At 39.0% G+C, this 23,550-nt stretch overlaps 2 protein-coding genes across 10 annotated transcripts in view; one reads left to right on the forward strand and one right to left on the reverse strand.

Annotated features, from left to right (window-relative positions):
• The window catches only part of Caprin1 (cell cycle associated protein 1), a 39,629-nt gene extending 21,387 nt beyond the window's left edge, over positions 1 to 18,242 (reverse strand). Inside the window, exons 1-5 of one of the 3 annotated variants that reach the window (XM_027936412.2) lie at positions 18,086 to 18,242; positions 17,352 to 17,567; positions 2,876 to 2,938; positions 2,686 to 2,772; positions 44 to 282 (exon numbers count right to left, since the gene is read on the reverse strand). In XM_027936412.2, coding sequence (XP_027792213.1) covers positions 44 to 282; positions 2,686 to 2,772; positions 2,876 to 2,938; positions 17,352 to 17,567 — 605 coding nt within the window. In that variant the 5' untranslated portion in view covers positions 18,086 to 18,242. Of the gene's footprint in view, positions 1 to 43; positions 283 to 2,685; positions 2,773 to 2,875; positions 2,939 to 16,817; positions 16,962 to 17,351; positions 17,687 to 18,085 lie in introns of those variants that run through there. The other 2 variants (XM_027936413.2, XM_071616303.1) reach the window with 2 other exon arrangements.
• The window catches only part of LOC139706869 (endogenous retrovirus group K member 7 Gag polyprotein-like), a 150,894-nt gene continuing 145,256 nt past the window's right edge, over positions 17,913 to 23,550 (forward strand). For all 7 annotated transcript variants that reach the window (XR_011708541.1, XR_011708543.1, XR_011708540.1 and 4 more), the window contains exon 1: positions 17,913 to 18,021. The gene's annotated coding sequence lies outside the window, so the exon portion shown is untranslated. The remainder of the gene's footprint in view (positions 18,022 to 23,550) is intronic.

Genomic DNA, 23,550 nt, shown 5'->3' on the forward strand with positions numbered 1-23,550 from the left:
CAACTGAATACTCAGAAGTTTCTATTATCAAATAGGACTATACCTTAAGCTCATGTCCCGTTCAGGGTCTACTAACTTGTAGAATTCATCCAACAATGACAATTCCTCTTCAGATAATATTGGTACTCCATTCAACCCTTGTTTCAAGTCAGTTCGCACTTCATCATCTCCCAATTTATCCAAAACATACTGTAGCTCAAGAACAGTTTTTAAACGTTTCTGTTCAGCTTCTTCTCTCATTAGCTGTTCCCGGCGTGCTGTCTTCTTTATTGTTTTCTGAATCTGTAAGAGAATATAAAACTATAAGACACCAAAATTACAGCTTTTAAGTACCTTCCACTAACTTACAAGAAATATTTCTCTCTTCCTTTTTAATGTTTAGCATCAGTTTGGGGATACAAAAAGGTTAGTCTTTTGAAGTCACTGCAGTGTTTTCCTTTCCACCTTTCTCCTTTCTCAGACTTCACAAGAACCAACTAACACAAATTAAAAAAAAAAAAAAAAAAAGCCAGGCACAAGGGTGCACACCTGTAATTCAACCAGCCTTGGGAGGCTAAGCCAGGAGCATCTCAAATTCAAAGTCAGCCTCAGCAACTTAGCAAGGCCCTAAGCAACTCAGGCAGACCCCGTCCCAAAATTAAAAAAAAAAAAAAAAAAATGGGATGTGGCTCAATGGGGTTGATCACCCCTGGGTTCAATCCCCAGTACAATTAAAAAAGGGTGGGGGGCATATGAAATCTATATTAAAGGGAGAAATGGAAGAGGCCTTGGAGAAATGATAAAGGTTACAAGACAAATCCATAAACGGTAGCAGAGTGGACAAATGAGACATTACCAATAAATGGAAAGTAAATGAATGATATATATGAACAGATAAGTTAGGATAGGACAAGAAAGCTTTCAAGGAGAAAGTGACACCCATTAAAATAAATGGTATTTAAATCTTAGGAGGGGCAGTTTAATGTCTCTTTTAGGTAGCTAGAGATAGAAAACACAAAGAGGCAGGAATATGAAAGGAAGAAAAAAAAAGAAGTAATAAAGATAGCTACTTTTAATTAAATAGCACAAGTAGGGAATAAGTTGAAAACCAGAAAAGGTAGGCTAGAGCCAGGTTTAAGTTCTTGAATATTAAATAAATTTACTGCCAATGAAGTTAAAGGTTCAGACAAAAGTTTTGTTAAAGAAGAATACAGATATTATAATTTATTCAGTGACAGTGGTTTCAGAAATGTTGTATTCTAAGTGGAACACACCCCTACCTGGAACTACCGGAGTCCCCAAAAGTTCGTGTGTTGGAAATTTAATCTCCTCAATACAAAGATTAAAAGTTAATCAATGGATAAATGCTGCTGTTAAAAGGGATTACTGAAGTGAGTTCACCCTCCTGCCTTTCCACCTCCACCACATAAAAGGATACAGCAAGGAGGTCCTCACCAGAGGCTGGTGCTTTGGTCTTGGACTTCCCAGCCTCCCAAACTATGAGAAATAAATTTTCATTTTTTATGAATTACCCAGTCTATGGTGTTATTGAAGCACAAAACAAACTAAGACATTACGGTTTGTGGCAAATCATCAAAATTTTTTCCTTCATCAAATATAATAAGATAGCATTAAGTGCTTAAAATATATTAGTTATGAATCAAATACTCTTCTAGGCACAATCCTATGAATAGGGACTACTACTATCACCACTTTATAGACTAGAAAACTGATGTATTATGATGGCCTTTCTTCCCTGTCTTCTGGTTCTGTTTCTCTGGAACACCTTAATTAATACAGGTACAGTAACTCATCCAAAGTCACACAACAAGTGGTAGAATCAGATTTAACCTAGACAATCTGTTTCCTGAGTCAGATCTCCTAATCCTTGTATTGTATTACTTCCCATGTAGTAGACTGTCATTTTATCAAATCAGAGATAACTTTATAATTTCAAAGTTGCTAGCCTTTCCTCAAACTACTTATTCAGAACACTTAATTTTCTGTATTTTCTGTTAATTAGTGGAACTGCAAGATGATCAGTAGAACTAAAGGAAATATGGAAAATGTTTATGTATATTTGCACAGCTAACTTTTTATACCAATGAGATTTTTCAATTTTTTTTTCTTAGTTGTAATTGGTCACAATACCTTTATTTTATTTACTTGTTTTTATGTGGTGCTGATGATCGAACACAGTAACTCGCATGTGAGAGGCGAGCATTCTGCCTCTGATCCACAACCCCAGCCCCACCAATGAGATTTTTAAGGTAACTATTTTATGACTTTTGTCCTATCTCAAAACTTAGTTCTTTTAAAAGACATCTTTCAGGTGTTACAACAAAATACACAGAATTGGAAGGTATCTTAGATACAACTGGATCCTCTGGGCCTGGTGGCACACAACTGCAATCCCAGTGACTCGGGAGACTAAGGCAGAAAGAGACCAGCCTCTGCAATTTAGTGAGGCCCTAGGCAATTTAGCAAGACTGTCTCAAAATAAAACAAAAAAAGGAATGAGGATGTGACTCAGTGGTTAAGCAGCCCTGGGTTGAATCTCTGGTACCAAAAAAGATATAACTGGATCCAATCTTCTCACCTCGTAGAGAGCTTATAAATGTAATGGAAGAACTAAAATCCAAAACACAAATTTTTCCACTAACCCTATTTTTAGCATTTCATAAACATATATTATCGTTTACATACATCTTGACTTAATGCCATGAAACTTCTCTGTAGTTCTTTTGCAAACTCCAAATTATTTGTGACTTCCTGGTATTTTGATACAGCATCCTAAAATGACAAAAACAGAACCCAACTTTACTAGAATCATGAGAACTACAAAATTCTTCAAAATAGTAAGCACAAAATCTTTAATAAAATATAACATCTTTACCAGCTGATCTTGATTAAGCCTTTCCCCTTTATTCATTCGTTCCTGGTAATCATCAAGCTTCCCCTATTAAAAACAAAAAAAATTACATTTCACAAAGTATATACCAGCTTAAGTTAAAACTGACAAAACCAAGCAGTCTTCAATGTTTTTCTCAAATTTTGTTGTAAGAATGCTTGAGATATACTCCAGATTAAGTAACATATTAAACAGTACATTTAATATTGAACTAAAAAATAAATTTAAATAATCACCATTGCTTAATGATATCAAATACCTGTAAATCAATGAAACAACATCGGTTATCTTTCAGGGTACTCAAAAAAGTGGTAGATAGGCCAGGTATATGGTTCCTAATCACATAGGAGAGAGTCACAATTTGGTGAGGATTCTGTTTCCACCCAATAAGCATATCCGACATTTATAGTGTTAAATTTTTGTGGCCTCCCTTCCCTTCTCCCCTCCTTCAAAGGATCCATATGAATACATAGTACAAAAAGAGGGTATCTTCCTGAATAAATCCATGGGCAAATTGTCTTTGATACACTTTATGCATCTTTGAACAACATGAGATATTTCGAAGTTACTATTTTCACCTATGGGCAGTACACCAATCAACAACTTTGCTAGTAATTAAAGATAAAGGTAAAAAAATGATCTTCTAGTTTAAGATGACCACTATTTACTAAGTTGAAAATTTTGAAGGTTTCCCAGACTACTACTATTAGATAAGATCCTAAAGAAAAAAGATACTTAGGTAATAGAAGAGTCAAGAATTCAGTTAAGGGTTGGAAGATAGGAAATAAAACAAATCTAAACTAAGAGGAAAAATAACCATAATAAATTTTGAAGATATATAGTTACTTAGCAATAGTAACACTAACTAAAAAACCAAATACAAAGCAACATTTTGATAAAGAGGCTTCAGAAACCAGGTTAAAAGCAATAGAAATTTTTTTGGTTTTGTTTTTGTTAGGTTAAATAATCCATTTTCTTTGTACCAGAAACAAATCAACTTGCATAACCACCCTATCCTTAATTTAAAGGTATCACAATGAGTCACACTGGATGTAAATAAAACCAAGATAATTATTAAAACATTAAAAGTTAAGGAAAGTATGCAATTTTATTTAGTTGAACTACTTCACACTATCTATAAGTCTTCAGCTAAAGAGGTATAAAATTCAAGTCTACTGGTTGAAAAATAGTTTACACTGATCTGGTGAGCATAACCCCAATTGCAAAAGATGTGCTCAAATACCTTAGAACACTCTAAGGGTCAACAAAAACAGCTCATTCCTTTTTAGAAAGAAAAGGCTATTTTTCTTTTTCCCTGGAACTACAGATTTAACCCAGGGCACTTTTCCACTGTGTCATATCCCCAGTCCTTTGCTGAGAGTCTCACAAAGTTGTTGTGGGTCTCACTAAGTCACTGAGGCTGGCCTCAAACTTGTGATCCTCCTGCCTCAGTCTCTGAAGTTTCTGGGATTAACAGGCATGCACTGCTGTTGCCAGCATCTGTTTTTCTTTTTAGGAACAAGAAACTAAACAAGCTCTGCTTTTAATTTATGACTCAGGATATTCCAAAATAAAAAGAGTTACAGTCAGAATCCTAAATTTAGAAATGTAAAGATAATAGCCAGGTGTGATGACACACTCCCACAATCCCAGTGACTTGGGAGACTGAGGCAGAAGGACCACAAGTTCAAGGTTAGCAGTGGCAATATGACCCTATCTCAAAATACAAAATTTAAAAGAGTTAGGGATGTAGCTCAGTGGTAAAGTACCTATGAGTTCAATATCCATTACCTAAACAAATACAGATAAATAGAAGATTTGCAAACAGAAGGGCCTAAAATTCAGTGCTAATTTATAGCAAAAATTCTGAACTAAACAAAGTACAGTGGGGCAGAAGGTAGGGCGTGCTAGTGACACTGCATTTACTATTTTCTTCATTTATTATCTTCCTTTTTTCCTATATTAGTATATAAAGAAATTTTTGTTAAACCTAGAAATTAATACACAGTATACTATATATCTCTCTCAGAGTTATTTTGTACTCTTTAATTAAATATTCTGCAATGAACATATAATAAAAATGATTATAATTACATGCAATTTGAAAGATAAGATGGGAAAGATTTCAGGATATTGTTAGGACTTTCAAGAGCTGTGAGCCTGTACTATCGTATAGTAGGATAAGCTATCAATAGCAAAAAAGCTTCAATTTTTCGCACAATAACAAATTTAATATTCAGCCTACCTGAGAGCTATGGCAGATTACATTTTCCCAAAATAGCTACAACATCTGCAGCCCCATATATGATTTACAATGTGACCTTGGTACTCCCCCATTAAGAACTAGAACAATTCCCCTGCTACTGTACCTTTATGGGCTCAAACCAGTACAGTATAAGTGATCCTGTCTGACTTTCAAGGCCAAGCCATAAAAGCTATGCATCTCTGCCTTGTTTACTAGTCACTATATCACTTGTATTTGGAGCCCTTGGCCATTATACAAGAAATCCAATAACCCTGAGGTTGCCATGCTAAAAATGAAGCAAGCCATGAAGGGAGGTCTCATTTAAAAGCTCTGGTCAGCAATACTGTGTTCAAGTCACCCCAGGCCAGACATTCAACATGAGTGAAAAAGTCAGTCTTTCTTCCTCAGGCAATATAGAACAAAGACATCAACCCTGTTGTGTGCCCTGTCTGAATCCCTGAGAGATAAGCAGAAATCTGTGAGCGTAATAAAATGTATGGTTTTAAGACCTTAAATTCTGGATTAGTCTGTTACAAGGTAATAACTGGAACAAGGTTAAAAGAAAAATGAAAAGTAGCCACCAATGAAACTCTAGCTTCCTGGTACACAAACATCTGTACAAACATCTGTAAAGAATATTGTCAATGCAAATTATGTAAAAGAAGCGAGGCCAAAATGGTACATGCCTATAATCCCAGCTACTCAGGAGGCTGAGGCAGAAGGATTGCAAGTTTGAGGCTAGTTTGGGCAATTTAGCAAGACTCTCTCAAAATTTTAAAATTTCTAAAACAGTTGGGAATGTAGCTCAGCGGCTGGGCACAACCAGCTTCAATCCCCAATGTGACCAAACAAAAAATAAAAAGAACTCTGCACTGCCAAAGCAAAGATGTATTTTACTAAACTCACATAAATTTTATATTATTGTTAACATGTTTTTTGCTTTCCAACCCATAACAATTCGAAAGCTGAAATTCTTGAAGTGAGAAGGATGTCTACAACCACAACAAATAGTTAACTATGATGAAAGAAGTATGTCAAGTCATAACTGAACAATCTCAAAAATCTCTAACATAGGATTCCCAAAAAGCACACCACAGTTTCTTATACTTAGTTGAATTTCCCAATCAAAAAATGCAGTAATCCCAACATGCATGTAATCCCAGAGGCTGGGGAGCTGAGGAAGGAGAATCCCGAGTTCAAAGCGAGAGTCTCAGCAAAAGTGAGACACTAATCAACTCAGTGAGACCCTGTCTCTAAATAAAATACAAAATAGGGTCAGGGATGTGGCCCAGTGACCAAGTGTCCCCAAGTTCAATCCCTAGTACTCGCCCGTCCCCGCTAAAAAAAAAAAATGCAGTAAGCTAAATGAATGCAAGCTATAGTTTCTAATAACAATAGAGTTTTGTCATAGCATTACAAAAGTTCTTCTGTTAACAATTAATACCTTCTACACTACTATTAGAAATACATTGTCTATCCCTTGAACCTTGCTCACACTTCAGAAAAGTAGGTTTCTAAGCCTGGCCAAAATACTAAGAAATGCATTCACTGAAGAAGTAACCAAAACTCAATAACAAAACAACTGAATCACAATTAAAAAAAAAAAAAAAAAAGACTGTTTTAGAGGACACTAGTTTTTTTCTTTACCAGTATAATGTAGGATCTCTCTCCACTGTTATATATAATCAGATCTTACACAGCAAAGACTCTATGCTGGTCTATCAATGATGCTCATAATTCTCAAACCAGCAACATCAGTATCAACTGGGAAACTGTTAGAAATTCAATGTCTCAGGCACTACCCTAAATCTACTGAATTAGGACCCAGCAATCTGTTTTACCAAACTCTTACTGGGTGACTGTGCATACCTAATTTTGAGAAACACTCACATAGGTCAAAAACATTATAATTCTCTTATAATAGCAAATCCAATAGTACTGAGAAGTAAGAAACTATTTTGAATCACTCATACAGTACTCTGCCAGGTGGAGTGATACACACCTGTAATCCCAATGACTCAGGAGGCTGAAGCAGGAGAATCTCAAGTTTGAGACCAGCCTCAACAATTTAGCAACGCCTTAATTTGGTAAGACCCTATCTCAAAATAAAAAAGGACTGGTGATGTGGCTCGGTGGTTTAGTGCCCCTGGGTCCAATCCTTAATATAAAAAAAAAAAAAAAAGATAAAATTTGTGGCCTTAGAAACCAGCACAAGGCAACCTCAATTTGGAAATACGTCACTTAAAAGTCAGCTCTAGGGGCTGGGGATGTGGCTCAAGCGGTAGCGCGCTTGCCTGGCATGACTGTGGCCCGGGTTCGATCCTCAGCACCACATACAAACAAAGATGTTGTGTCCGCCGAAAACTAAGAATATTTTTTTTAAAAAAAATCTTTATTTTTATTTATTTTTATGTGGTGCTGAGGATTGAACCCAGAGTCTCATGCATGAGAGGCAAGTGCTCTACCACTGAGCCACGACCCAGCCCAGAAATAAATATTTTTAAAAACTCTCTCTCTCAAAAAAAAAAAAAAAAAAAAAAAGTTCAGCTCTAAAGAATTCAGAAAACTTGTGGGGCACAATGGTGCACCTTGTAATCCCAGCAACTCAGGAGGCTGAGGCAGGATGACCACAAATTCAAGGCCAGCCTGAGCAACTTAGTGAGGCCCTAAGCAACTCAGCAAGACCCTATCTCAAAATAAAACATAAAAAAGGGCTGGGGATATGGCTCAGGGTGGTAAAGTGTCCCTGCATTAAATTTCCAGTAGCAAAAAAAATTGAAAACTTGACTGGTGATTTCCAGTCAGCTTATAAATCTAGTTAACACCTGCATAAGATTCACTTGTGATCTGTTACTACATTGTATCCCTAAGTGGTACTTTTATCATATCTTTTCATTGTGAATTAACCCCAGAAAAAATACTTTATGATTAAATTCAGTGATGTGAAAATTTGCACTAGAAACAAAAAGCTTCTTTAGGACAATCAATTCATCCAATTTCTGCTTTGCAAAACAGGTAGCTTTAGGTGATAAGGGAAAGGATATAGCATTGCATTGGTCCAAATACTACAAGTTGCCTCATCTTTGAAAGAATAGACTACTCGGAAATGATATCATTATTATGGCCTTTTAATTCCTATTGTTATGGACTATTCAAGTGACTTACACAAAGCCCAATTAGACTATCTTTCCATTTGGATTTAAAATTTGTAGTATGAACAAGTCAACATAAAAGGACTTGCTTGTTACACTGACAGGTCCAACACTAACAACAAAAACAGGGGTAAGATAGGAGAAAACAATTCCAGACAAACACAGCTTTGTTCTTTCCCAGGTTAGAACTTGTCTGCCTAAAATGGTGATAAAGAAAAATTGACCAACTACTCATATCAAATACATAAAATGAATATTAAGCATTTTTTTCTGGAGAATTTTTCTCCAGCTATTTTTCTAGCATTAGATTGCTTCTTCAGGGGCTGGGGATATGGCTCAAGTGGTAGCACGCTCACCTCACATATGTGATCCTCAGCACCACATAAAAATAAGTAAGTGAAATAAAGGCATGCTGTCCATCTACAACTAAAAAAATAAATATTAAAAAAAAAAAGATTTGCTTCTTCAGAAATGTCGCACACACCTGTAATCCCAGGAGCTTGGGAGGCCAAGGCAGGAGAATCACGAATTCAAAGCCAGCCTCGGCAAAAAGCAAGGCACTAAGCAACTCATTGAGATCCTGTCTCTAAATAAAATACAAAATAGGGCTGGGTATGTGGCTCAGTGGTCGAGTGCCCCTGAGTTCAATCCCAGTACCTCCACCCTGGCCAAAAATTGATTTATAGCATCACCTGGGCAAGATAAAAATCAGGTCATCTCCCAGATTACCAAGTCTCTGAAAAGGAATCATGGAACAGAGATGTGACTACATTCATGTCAAAAGGCTTTAGAGTCATGTGGTACTGAGAAATAATTACCCCACTACCTAGTCCCACTGTATCTCCCATTTATTTCTTTGATTCACTAAGTCACACTCAAATTTAAACTATCAGGCAGCTAACCCTATGGAGGGTTGGGGTGGGAAGGGGCGTCTATTATCAATCCTACTTCACCTTATCCTAAACTGAGACAGTAGTTAAATAACTTGCCTAAAGTCACAGAAAAACTTTTTGTGCTTCAGTCCCCCTCCCTGGATTCCAGCTGTTGCCACACTTCATTTCTGCTTCTGGTGAGATGTTTTCCTCCTTTCCCTTCACAAATTAGATTACGTTGCTGAATCACAGTACATCTGAATCTTCCAGTCTTCCCTGAGCTTTTCATCATCAAACTTTCATTACTGAATGGGTTTTTCAATCAGTACTGCAAGATGGATATCCAAGACAAATGTCCCTCTAAGCTTTGCCCCTTTACTATTATATCCAACAAATTCCATAAACGAATGGGATATTTTTAAATTATACATTCAAAAAAAATGGGGAGATGAGAGAACTCAAAAATAAATAAATAAATATTCTTCAACTAGGTAACCGCAGTCATAAGATTGACAGGAAACAAATAAAATCTGAAAAAAACTAATCTTGTTATCCAGGGAAGCCATGTAACTCCTATTCTTAATTAAGGAGACCTCTAAACTGGGACACAATAATTAAAAATTAAGTCTAAAATAAAAAAGTAAGACCACCTAGATATACTTTTATGTATTCAGGTCAAATAGCTTCTAGAGTACAGAAAAACAAATGCAGACAATGAAAGATAAAGATTTCTTTTCCTCAACATTCCATAATCTTGATTGGCTTTTCCAGATATTATTTCAAGTCATCAATGCCTGCAGACCCCACTCTTCACCTAGAGAAACATCAGTTCTGACTTTGCTCAAGTTAACAGACAAGTTGAGTTCTGCTTTCCATTCACTTTCCCTAAATTAAAATGAGACTCAGTAACTATAAAATTCATGAGACAAGAAAGATAATAAGTAAAAGTTCCATCAGCTTTTAAAACAACAGTAGAGAAACATACACAGCAATTCATAGAAGATCCATTAACAACTATTTTCAAATGCCGGAAGCATACTCATAGTGTCTGCTATTCCAGAACACAGGAAAGAATATTTAAGATTGGTGGGGGTGAATATAATTCTTAACGTCAACAACTTAAGAAAGTCCAAATTTTAAACAGACTCAAAAATTAGCTTTTACCAGGCCCTAGAAAACTAGGTAAAGCAAAGAATAAATGAACATCTGTCAGGAATGACAGATATCTGAACACTGAGAACAGTTAAAGAATGCTAAATCAGATGTCATCTAAGAACTCATTACAGGATAATTTTTCAAGCAGGTTAAAAGTATTCAGGAGTTTAAAAAAAGATAGCTAAGTGTGTTGGTGCACTCCTGCAATCTCAGGAAATCGGGAGGCTAAGTAAGGCAGGAGGATCACAAATTCCCAGCCAGCCTGTGAGACCCTTTTTCAAAAAGTATATATGAAGATATAAATATAAAAATATAAAGAGTTCTAGTATCAGGCTAGGGATGTGGCTCAAGTGGTAAGATGCTCGCCTGGCATGAGTGAGGCACTGGGTTCGATCCTCAGCACCACATAAAAATAAAGATATTGTGTCCACCTTAAAAAAAATTATATGTTCTAGTATCACTTATTTTGAATTAAGTATCTTAAAAAGTCACGGGGCAGGGTGGCACAGGCCTATAATCCCAGCAGTTTGGCTAAGGAGGCCAAGTTTAAATCTTTTGCAACTCAGCAAAGCCCTGAGCAACTTAGCAAGATTCTGTCTCTCAATAAAACAAAAATTTAAAAAAAAAAAAAAATCGCTGGGGACATGGCCTAATGGTTAAGCACCTCTGGATTCAACCCCAGGTATCAAAAAAAAAAAAAACCACTTTAAGAAAAATCTAAAGCTTGGATTTGGCATGTAGCTCAGTGGTAAAGTATACTGCCCGGCACGAACAAGGCCCTGGGTTCAATTCCCAGCACCACAAAAAAAAAAAAAAAAAAAAGGTCTAAAGCTTGTAAACTTGAAAAAAACAAATGATTACAGTGTCAAAGGATACCTTTTGAATTATTAGTTGCTTTAACCAAGCTACTCATGAGGATTTCACATTCCTTGAGAGTTCAATGCAAAAAGATGTGAATCTTAATTCGAAATGGAGACCAGGAGGGGTTTTTTAGTGATTAAAGTATATAACAGGGGCTGGGATGTGGCTCAAGCAGTAGCGTGCTCGCCTGGCATGCGTACGGCCCGGGTTCACATGTTGTGTCCGCCAAAAACTAAAAAAAAAATAAATATTAAAATTCTTAAAAAAAAAAAAAAAGTACATAACAGTTAATTCTATGTTTAAATAACAGTATTGGCCGAAATGCAAAAATGTCTAACTTATGACAGTTCTAATGTGAAGCATTATCTTTGCTCTCCTAAATGACTATTCCCAAATTTTGCTTATTATCCAGAGTATTTTAATTGCTGCCCACCTGAAACAATAATAAAAATTCCATTTTAACTTAAAAAAAAAAATCACTGCAAGTAAATAACTGTACAAAAAGCATTTTTACCCTCATGGATTAATCAATTTTAATGGATTTTCCCTCCCATCTTAGGAGTTTTGTTAATGAAGCTACACATATCTCTTCGTAATGACAATCAAACTTGTAAATATACTTAACATATATGTGCAACGAAGCACTCGGTCTGACACACAATGGAATACAAAAATTGATAATCTCTGGCCCCAATTAGATTACCACCAACTAGAAAAACATCAAGGTTAAGAACATAAAGCAGTAAAAAATGTCAAGGATGTGAGGGGTAGAGACAATAGGTAGTAAAAGTTATTAAAGGAAACAGACTACTTTAATTGAGCTTAGTCAAAAAGCACACCTTCCTCTTTCCTCAGGAAGTATGAATTTTGAACTCTACCCAATAAAGGTCTCTTTCTATTTGTGGTTTTTACACTCATATTTCTATCTAACAATATCATTAGTAGAAAAAAATTTTAAAATGAGCTCAAGCTAAACAATTTTCAGTTCTAACTGGCTGAACTTCCCTTCTGACACTTCTCTCTCTTCGCCAATGTATATCTATCATTTACTTCCTGGGCGGGGGGGGGGGGGGGGGGGGGAGAAGAACCACTTACTAGAAGATATCTAGGAACTTGGAACACAAGAATTGAGGTGGAAAGGTTGTCACACCTGCTATTTCTCTCCACTGGTAATGCTTTCCCAAAATTTTTCTGGTTTACAATATACCAGGCGCTTTAGTGGAAAATGGCAAATGTACATTTGGGGCTTACCTACTCAAGAAGAAAAACTTCACAATTTAAGCTTTAAAAGTTAATTTCAACTAATTAGAAAAAATAAATGTTTTTTTAAAAAGTAAATATCATTACAACAATAGCTGATACACCGGACTTCACCATACTGATGTTCTCAGAACCCCATTATGTGGACAACCTAGAAAGTTCAGCAATAAGATATTAGTAAAGATCAAAAAATTTGAAAATGAAAAGCATTTTTCTTTCTCATTTAGCTTGTCAAAACGAAGAAATTCTAATTTAAAGGATTTGAAGCAAAAGGTCTTACTTGGTTCTACACAACAATTAAATACTAAGAATTACACTAATATTGTAGAACGCTACAAATTCTAATTACCCCCATAAAACATTACAAGAGACATTGGAAATCACCCATTCCAACCTGGGTCTTTTTATATAAGCATCTCTATTTCCTCTTCTATAAAATTAACTGTGGCTAAATTCTAGGGTGTCTTTCAGCTCCTTAAAAAAAAAAAAAAAAACTTAAAAAAAGATTCTATAACAATGTGGTTTAATCTTTTACAAGCAAACATGCTTTTTTTAAAATATGAAATAGTACTAATCTTCACATAGCCCTAAGAAATTACTTAAAATTATGGTAAATTGTAGCTCAATCTGTAAATCACACAAAATATATTCAAATATTTGCCACACACAAAAAATGCTAAAGTAAAATATTTTGGCCAGGTTAAAAAAAAAATCCATTCCATTATAATACTTATGATTCTGTGCTCACCTCTGAAAGAGACAGACCTATATTATCATAGAAATTCACAGCTTAACCTTTTAAACTACTTCCTTGATACATACGCATGTGGAGAGAAAGAGAGAAATATTAAGCAATATAACTTTTTTTCCTGTGGCAAGGTGAATGCAAAACAAAGTAATCTTGTCCTCAAATTAAGCATTACAGCCTTTTTTTCTGAGACAAGGTGAATGCAAAACAAAGTAACCTTGCCTTCTGCATTGCAGAGGAATAGCTCTTGCAACCAATGGAGAAGCTGATACATTGGAGATCCTAAATGTCAAGAAAATTCAGATGTTAGCCCCAAAAAAGATTTTACTTATAAAATAGTTAAGGATGGGTTTACTCCAAAATACTTAAAATAAATCCTGTACAACAGCTGCATCAAAAATTCTAAGTAGAGGCACAGAGCAATGTTCTAAAAAGTATCCTCACAACTCACATTCTTTTTTACATAAATAATATTAACTACAAAGACATAAAGTACCTAAAGACTTTAGGGAGCAGTATAAAAACACTACTTTTTGGCATCAGTTTTGGTTACATATTGGTTACAGGTTTTTTGTTTTGTTTTAAGCAAGAGAACACTGGTTAATCTTTCATCTACCAAAGTCACTAGAGTGTAAAACTATTATATTTACAGAGTATAACATTTAAATATCATCTACTCACACATCCCTTATTCTACTTCAAAATTGATTTCATGTTATAGTATCAAGTGAATTTTCTTTTCAGTTAACATTAGGACTTGGTTTCAAAATACTATCTTGCATAGCCTAAGGCCCAATTCTGTACAAATGAACTGATGATGAAAACTAGGTAGTAAATCACTCAATCCAATATTACTATTTTATAATCAGTTAAAAAATTTGTGAATCAAGTTTTACATTTGATTCTCTTTATCACAACTGTATTTTTTCTCTTCCTTAACATTCATGTACTTTTTATTAGCCCAAATTAAAAAAAACACCTAGCCATTTTCTTGCATTATGTAATAGGATCATATTTCATCAACGTTAAGCATGCATTTTCACTGAACAGATGCTTAGCTTTCCTCTAAAGGCTCAAATAATCAGAAAATGCGTAACTTTTTTCCAAATGAAATACACTCATTTCAATTCTCTTTTAAAGTGATACTATATCATCTATTAGTCATTTCTGTTAACATACTTGATTTTACAATCCAGCATTTTGGCCCAGAAGGTTCCAGTGTTGACTGGTAAGAATGAGATACAGTTCAAACACAAGTTGCAATTAAATTGACTAAAAAAAAAAATAATAATCCAGTTGAAAAGAAAGGAGTTTTTCTAAAAAGGAATTCAAAACCGAATTGTAAGGCAAATCCTCTATTTTTGCATTAGAAATAGGGCTCACTTCTGAAAAAAACAGTTATTAAATCCTCTCACACAGCAATCATTTAGTTAAAAAATAAAAACCATGTGTTTAAATTAGGAGAAAGCCTTGAGTTTCTCATAAAGTAAAATGTATAAGTAAAAAATATAAGTACTGTTACCTCAACTATTTAACAAGTAGGTAAGTCTGTGACTTATCAAGAAGTCTCACCAAAGGGCTAGGGTTGTGGCTCAGTGGTGCCTCCCAAGTCCGGGGCCCTGGGTTTGATCCTCATAAAATGAATAAAGATACTGTGTCCAACTACAACTAAAAAATAAATATTTTTTTTTAAAAAGAAAGTCTAACCAAACTGTAACTTGATCTTTCCACCTCTATTTAGCACCCCAAAACACAGAGACAGAAACTGAGATACTAAATATGTTAATTTTGTGCAGTTTGTTGAATCTCCATCATTACAAGGCAATCTTTCAGTACTATTTGCCCCGTCAATAATCTCTATAATTAATATTACCAAATACATTTCTTTCTCTGCCATCATTTAGGGAAAAAGGATGCCAATGTATAGTAATTAATACACAACTATACACCAGTGATCATTTGATTCAAGTTCTCTCGAGGGCTTATAAATTAGCTTTCTTGTACTTTTTCAGATAAACTAAACACTAGTATCCAAAAGCCACCTTATTAATAGATTGGCTGCTAATCAGTATATGACTTTATATGAATGCCTTTGAAGGATATACATTTCTATATTTACATTTTACACCATTAATATTCCCATTCTAAAAGAAAATAAGACAATTCCTGGAAATTCTGAAAGTTAAGCCATTCAAGCATCAGCCAGATTAACAGAAATGTTTACTGAATTAAAAGGATTTAAAGGCTAGAGTTATAACAGTTGGTAGAGCACTTGCCTAGCAAGTGTGAGGCACTGAGTTCGATCCTCAGCACCACATAAAAATAAAACAAATGTATTGTGTTCGTCTACTATAAAATATTTTTTAAAAAGAGAATTTAAAAAGATACCCTAGTTAGTCTCAATTTCAAAATAGGGTAGCAAAAGCTAAACCACAAGACTCAGAAGATAGTTGCCTTAGGTAAGCTTACTCTATTCCACCTTTATAGTTATTTAAAATACTTTTTACCTCATTAATACATAAATCTATTATTCCAATTACTTATATTAAGACATATTTGTATACCAAAACAATAATCAAAAGAACTAGATCTCAAGATTTAATCTCTCTCAATTTCAAATAAAGTCCAGGAAATTCAAGTAAAGTCCCCAACCTTCAACACTGAAGGAAATGAGAAGAATATCAAAGCTTACTATTTGTTTTAAAACTCTCCCCAAAATGTAAATAAGCAATTAAAATAACTGAGACCTAAATATCGCCATTTTTTTCCAATTTACTTCACACAGCCCAAATTTGAGCCAAACATTATCAACACCTGAAGTAACAGCCAGGTGGCTGGCTAAATATGCATTTTAATGTGATTTCTTTATAATTTGAGATGTTACACTAAATGCACTAGAAACAGGCAATTAGAAGCTATCAAAGTTATATTTCACTTTTTAAGGTAAAAGGCAAGTTAGTACAATAATCAGATGTAATCACCCCATTTTTTGTACTACCTATTTGTGTCACCCTTTCCACTGCTAATCTTACTGAAAAGTTGAATTACTCTGTGAAGATCCTTTCTCTACCTAGTTCTACACACACACATACACACACACACAAACACAAACACACAGCTGATACACTGTCCTGCGCTGAAAGCATAAAACAAAAGGCCGACTTGAAGACACATGAAGACACATCTCACCGTTATGGCCTAGAATAGTTAAATAATTAATTTTTTTAAACTGTGGGTGTGGCTCGATTTTTTGGAGGGGGGCGAGGGAGGCCAGTCCGGGCGGCTGCTGGTCTCTGCCCTCCCCCTCTGCTTTCGCTTTGTGCTCACAATGCAGCTCCTGTACAGCGCTTCCCTCTCCCCGCAGCCGCCGCCATGTTAGACACTCTCTCCATGTGCCCGGAGACCTAGCGACCGTCTCCAGTCCACCCTTGGCCCACCCCCGGCGAATCTCAATCATTGCAGTCCCCTTGCCCCTTAAGAGTCCCCCAGGGGCAAAAAGTCGCAGCAAAAAATCATCTCACGACAGTCCTGGGTCTGAGGCTCCGGGGGCACCTACACAATTGAAACAAAGAGGGAGACGCAGGGGAGCCCCCCAGAGGGGGGCGGAGGACCGCAAATCCAAGACCCACTCCACCTGGGCCCGACGACAGAGCGACCCTACTCCAGGCTCTAAACACACTTCGCTGCCGGGGAAGCACAGGGGCCACTCAGGCCTCGAGGAGCCGGTAACGGAGAGGACAAACCCCACGGCAAGGGGACGCAGGCCACCCAACTCCACGAGGCAGTCGGTTGAGCCCTTGTCCCCCACCCGGCCCGCTCCATTTCTTCCCCACTGGCCCCATCAAAGACACCCGGCCTCGGTGAGAGAGAGGTCCTGGCTACAGGCCCCCGCCCTTGGCATCCTACCCCCGCAGGCCAAGAGGCCAGACCCACAGCGGGAGGACTAAAGAGGCCTGGGGCAGCGCGAGTCCGCATCAGGTGACAGGCACCTCCCCTAGGAGCCCGTTTTGCGGGCATCGAGCGCCGGTTCACCGTGGAGACGCGGCGTGGGGGCGGCGGGACCTGGTGAAGCGCCAGACATGGGAGGAAGTCAAAGCTACGGCTGCAGGGTCGGGGGGCGCCGGTCCCGGCCGCCGCAAGCCCTCCCTCTCCCGCCAACTACTAGCACCTTTTTCTTCTCCAGGTTCCGAAGTTTCTTGTCGATCACCCCGAGAATCTGCTTCATGGCCTCGGTCTGGACAGCGCCGGTGCCGGTTGCTGGGTGCTGAGAAGCCGGCGCAGCTGCTCCGGCCCCCGCCGCCGCCTCACTCCCGGAGGAACCCGACGGCGGTGGCGGTCCAGACGACTTGCTGCCGCTTCCGCTGTGGCTGGTGGCCGAGGGCATCTTTAGACCGAGAGGAGAGAGAAGAAAAAGCGGGAGGAAGGACAAGAGCGGCGAGTCAGGAGACGGACGGAGCGAGACGCGGGACAAAACGCGCAGCCGGCGGGAGCTTGCGCGAGTGGTGGGGGAGGGGGCGGCGCGCGCCGCCGGCAGGAAGAGAGCGCGGGCGCGCGCGCGACCCGCCAGCGGGGCGCCCGGCCGCCCCGCCCCTCCCCCGCGCGAGCCCAGGCTCGGCCCGCCCGCCCCGGGGCACCGTACTCGGGCCGGGGGCGGGGCCTCCCAGCGCGGCCGCCAACAGCCAGTACAACGGTCCCACCGGGGCGGGCCAGGACTCGTCGCCTTCCGAGGGAGGGGAGAGAGAGGTCAGGGCCAGGGGTGGAGAAGGGAACTGAAAATGGCTGGAGGAGTGGGGAGGACTTGAGGACAAGCCCCTCGCGACGCTCCGGCCGGTCCGGAGGTAAAGGACACTCGGGTGCAGCGGCCCTCTTCCCCTTCAGCGCCTCGGTCCAGGTGGCGCTCACCGTGCGCGCGCGGAGCCGCTAGAGATCCCGAGTGGGCAGCTGAGGGGGCGAGGGTGGCGCTGCGTTCCGAGGAGTGTCGTGCGCTCCGTGGGCGCAGGCAGCTTCGCCCTGTCCCCGCTGCACCGAGAGCCGCTCCTAGTGTGGCGAGCGCCGGCAGCGGGAGGGACTTAGCCAGCCAGCCCTCGGGGCGCGGGGGGCGGGAGAAGCGGGGCGCTGGGGCCTTCGCAGCCGTCGGGCTGCCCGGCGCGAACGCCTGCCGGGAAGCGCCTGTCCTGCCCCCTCCCCGCATGGTCTAAGCCCTTGAGCCGGGGGCCGGCCACATGGAGCAGGTCGGAACGGACCCTGGAGTTCGTAGTAGCGGTGTGTTGAGTTTTGAGCAAAATCGAAGCTGGGGTCCTTCAGGCGAAGTCGCTTGGCGTCCAAACGGGGACAATAGGTGTCAAGCAGCTGCTGTGGAGCTGGCCACTGCCCCAGGAAGATCCCTTATTTGGTTGGAGTGGGGGCAAAGGGGCGTGGGGTGGGTGGATGGTGCATTCCCTGTTTCTAGAATTCCTTTTGTAATGCAGAGCGTGTAAACTTCCTCACCCCAAGAGGTCTTCTGAAAAAAAAGGACAATTGGCTTCTTCCCCACAAAACAATCACCCAGTGACCCAGGAGTTCTCTGTAGAATGCGTGGGGAATGAGCGTGGTTGGGGGCTTTTGAAGTCTTGAAACTACGGGCTCAAGTTAAAAATCATTTTCGGCCGCTCTGGGCTGACATGTGTCTATAGGCCTAAGTATTATGAATTATTAGGCATTTCGTTTGTTTTAGATTTACCTAAAACTTTAAAAGAGTGTTGAATGGAATACCATTTTTTTCTCCCTCCAAGAGAATTATTCCGGGCTTGGGGTGGGGTGGGTGTGGACAGCAAATAAAATGAGAAACCAACTGCTGGAGGGAAATGTATTAAAAGGATTATAATCAGTGGAAAATTCAGCAAAATAATGTTGTATAGAAACAGTACATTATCAATTTATAATTTAAATTCCATGAAAAAGGAGATTTGGATGAAAGTTCTACCAAACCCACTATTCCCTAAGGAATAAAATGTGTAATACTGGCTGGCAACTGTGCATCCTGAGGGATCCTGGGGAAACAACAGCCTCTGGCCTTGAGATATTACAGTTAGCTGCAAAGTCTCTTTATAATAGTCATTCAAATATTTATTGAACACCTTAGTGTATGCTAGGAACTCTTTGGTGCTACGGATTGTGATCAAAATCTCTAGTTTTGTTACAGCTGTTTACCGGTGACAAGTCCTTGCTTCCCCAAATGCTGAAGTATAACACAGAGAAGCACGCAGAGGCAAGTGTAGAGTGGAAAGTGGAGGCTTTATTAAAGGACAGCAGAAAGACTTCTCCCCTGAGGAAGAAGGGGACCCAAAAGGCAGAATTTGTGGAAGAGGGAGATCTTCCCTTTTTTTATAGCTAAGTTTTCCCATACTCAAGTCTTTTGTTTCCCTTTATCTTGCAGTGATAGAATGCAGGTGGAAAGACTCAAAAGGTGGGAGATAGGTGGGCTGAAGGAGAAATCTGGGCAGGAAGGGCCTGGGGCGGTTTTTGATTAGCACTTTGCTGGGAGCTGTTTCATTAACAGTTCCTTAGGATGAGTTGGGGCCTTGGGGACATGAACATTTCAATTTCCCCAAGTGCTGTTCTGCATTCTCTATAACGGCCTCCATTATCTTTATCTTACTTGATATTAGACCCTATTTACCTAACTACACTAACTACCTATCCTCAAATCTGGCTTCGGTTTCAGGAAGCTTACAGTCTAAAGTAGGGGGAAGACAGGTGCATGTCTGAACTGATAAAGGGAAAGCTTTGCTGAGTGATAATAAGAACCAGGACTGCTGAAGGAAGTGCAGAAGAATGCCAAACAATTACCTTGAAGAATTTTCAGTTAAAGGAACACAGAGTACCAAGATAAGCAGGGAGACCACCATGGCTGAAGCACAATAGGAGGTGAAGTCCAAGACAAAAAGGAGCCAGGCTTGTACAGCCTGATAGGCTACTATGAGGACTGTGGCATTTGCTGAGTGAAAGAGGGAGTCTCAGTTTCTTGGTCAACCTGTGGTTTAACCACTATTGCAGCTGTGGATAGAATTAACAGAAAGTGTTTTGGAGGTGATAGGGTGGAGCAAGAGCAGAAGCTAGGAAACCAGTGGGAGGCCATTGAAATAATCCAGCCCAAATTTGGTAGCTAGGGACAAGGTCAAACAGTGAAGGTCATGACTAGGGTTGATTCATTATGTATTGTAAAAGTGGAGCCAGCAGATTTGCTAACCAGTTGTATGTCAGATATGAGAGAAGTGAAAGTTGATCTAAGGTTATTCAAGATGTAAGGACCTAAACTATACTTAGCACTATGATAAACAATTATACTTGGCCTAGAGGCTGGAAAGAAAGATTACAAGAAATGCAACTCCAAGTATACTCTACCCAACCACTATCAACTATCATCACATTAACACCGACTTCAGCCCAGACTATTGAGTTAATCTGCATTTTAATAAATCTTCAGGAGGTTATTATGTACATTAAAGTTTGAAAAATAACTGATTCCTCAGAACTTGACCATTGTTATTGAGATCAGATATATAGTCCAGTAGACAAATTCTCAGACCTGCAGAAATTTCTGTGAAGCCCAGCAATTTGTGATTTAATAAGCTTCCTGGGTGATTCTGGTGCATGTCATAGTATGAGAAAGAGACTTCTAGGGGCTGGGGTTGTGGCTCAGTGGTAGAGCACTCACCTAGTACATCTGAGGCCCTAGGTTCGATCCTTAGTACCACATAAAAATAAAGGTATTGTGTCCAACTATAAATATATATATTTATATATATATTTTTTTTAAAAAAAGAGAGACTTCTAATGATTCAGGTTTGATTTGAAAAGGGTTTGTGATGTGCTAAAGAGAGATCCCTTCCGCTTTTCCTTGATATTTAACCAAGCAGCAGTTACCCCAGGTAAAAACTGATGGTAGCTAAATTAGGATCTTCAAGAAAAAGAAAAGATGTTTAAGTGGAAGCAAGATGAGAAGATGAGTGAGTCAACACAGAAAACAAAGATTCTCTTTTGGGGGTTCAACTTATCCCATAGGATATCAAATGAGTCCATTTCACAACCCATAGGATAGCAAGCTAAGCTAAATTATTCCACAGTAGTGACCCTGAAAGTTCTGTGACTTAACACTGGAATCCTCAGACTACAGTCCTGTGTCCAAGTGGCCCTCCATCTGTTTGATTTTTTTTGTTTTTGTTTTTGTTTTTTTGTGGTGCTGGGGATTGAACTCAGTGCCTTGTGCATGCTAGACAAGCACTCTACCAACTGAGCTATACCCCATCCCTGTTTTGGTTTTTTAATATTTTTTTTAGTTATAGATGCACACAATATTTTTATGTGGTGCTGAAGATCTAACCCAGTGCTTTGTGCATTCAAGGCATGTGCTCTACCACTGAGCCACAACCCCAGGCCCTTCCATCTGTTTTTATAAATAAAACAGCCACATCCCTTCATAAAGAAATGCTCTATGGTCAATTGCATGCCACACAAAGCAGAGTTGAATAGTTGTGACACAGAGAGTAGGGTGTGCATAACAAAATACCATCTCTTCCTTTACCAAGAAAGTTCACAAATTCTTGGCTTAAAGCAATAATTGGCATACATCCATCACAGTTCAACCGAAGGCTTTGCTCCTAGTGGTCACTCAGTAGATTCAAGCTGATGGTGAAGCCATATCTCAGGTGTTGCTAATAATTGTGCCCATAAGGAGAGTGTCTCTGGTAGTCAAATTGGTCCAGACATGCAATGTGTGCCAGGTTACATTACCCCTTCATAAGAGGATCAAGAAATGCTATTCTAGCAGATGCCTGGTAAGAAACTGGGTGAACCCAATATATCTGGTGAACATATATAGCTATTGTGCTTTCACTTCCTATAGTATGTCATCTCGATTCCATTTCCTTGATTTTGTGAATTCTTGCAGTGTCAGCAGGTCCAGAAGACCAATAAATATAATGCAAAACTGTTTTTAGGCTGACTTCCTGCGCAGTTCAGTGCCGTGATCTCAGTAAGCCAAGTTTGTCTATTTCCTACTTGTCAGAAAGGGGTCTGAGACTGTTTCTGTCAGTTTCTTGATGCTTTAACTTTTTTTTGTTTTTGTACTAGGGTTTGAATCCAAGGGTGCTTTACCACTAAGCTACATCCCCAGCCCTTTTTATGCTTTATAGTATTTTGAGACAGGGTCTTGCAAACTAGGACCTCACTAAATTGCTGCTTAACTCCTCAAGTCGCTGGGATTAGAGGTTTGTGCCAGCACACCCAGTTTAACTTTGTTCTGTTCCTAATGCAAAGCCAGGCAATAGTAGAAATAGGACATTTAAAGGTTTTTCTCAGCAAATAAGTAGGAAAACAGAATGTTTATAAATAGAAAACAGAATGTTTATAAATAGTCTCCCAAATCATCAGTGGATGTTTGTCATAATTTTTCCAGTACTGCTTTTTCAGTGACAATTTCACCAAATTAATTGGCTATGTGTCCATGAGCCACCACTAACCTGAGATTTTTTAAGGGGAAGACAGCAGTTATTCATATATGAACATAGGAAAGTTATGTCCAATTCATTCTACTGTCTTTCCCATTCCCATTCACCGATGCCCCCCTGTCCAATCTGGTGCACCCACTTCTTAACTGTAATATTACACTTAGAAATAGAGCTTCATGGGCTGGGGATGTGACTCAAGCGGTAGCACGCTCGCCTGGCATGCGTGCGGCCCGGATTCGATCCTCAGCACCACATACAAACAAAGATGTTGTGTCCGCCAAATACTAAAAAATAAGTATTAAAATTCTCTCTTTCTTTAAAAAAAAAAAAGAAATAGAGCTTCATGTTTTGTAGAGAATAAGTTCAGTTTTCTTAGATTTCACAAAATACTGTTGTCTCACTAAGTTGCTTAAGGCCTTGCTTGCTATGTTGCTGAGGGGCCTCGAACTTGCAACCCTCCTGCCTCAGCCTCCTGAATTGCTGGGATTATAGGCATGCACAACTATAACCAATAATACTGTTGTTTCTTAAGGAACAGTCTTAAAACTAGACACGGTTTTCAACATAAGAGGAAAAATACTTTGGTCAATGGTTCTAAAATTAAAATCTTCCATGTACTTATGTGAACTGCATATTGTTTTAACAGGGTTTCTATATCAGTGGTCTTCAAACTGTGGTGATTTTGTTCCTCAGGGACATTTGGAAATGTCCAGAGATATTTTTTAATTGTCGCAATTCGAGGGGATGGTATTATTGCATCTAGTAGGTAGAGGCCAAGGATGCTCCTTAAACATCCTACAATGCATAGAACAAACTACACAGAATTATTCAGGCCAAAATGTCAATAAAGCCAAGGTTGGGAATGTCTGTTCTAAGAGA

The sequence above is a fragment of the Marmota flaviventris genome, chromosome 9 (assembly GCF_047511675.1).
Source record: "Marmota flaviventris isolate mMarFla1 chromosome 9, mMarFla1.hap1, whole genome shotgun sequence".
NCBI lineage: Eukaryota > Metazoa > Chordata > Mammalia > Rodentia > Sciuridae > Marmota > Marmota flaviventris.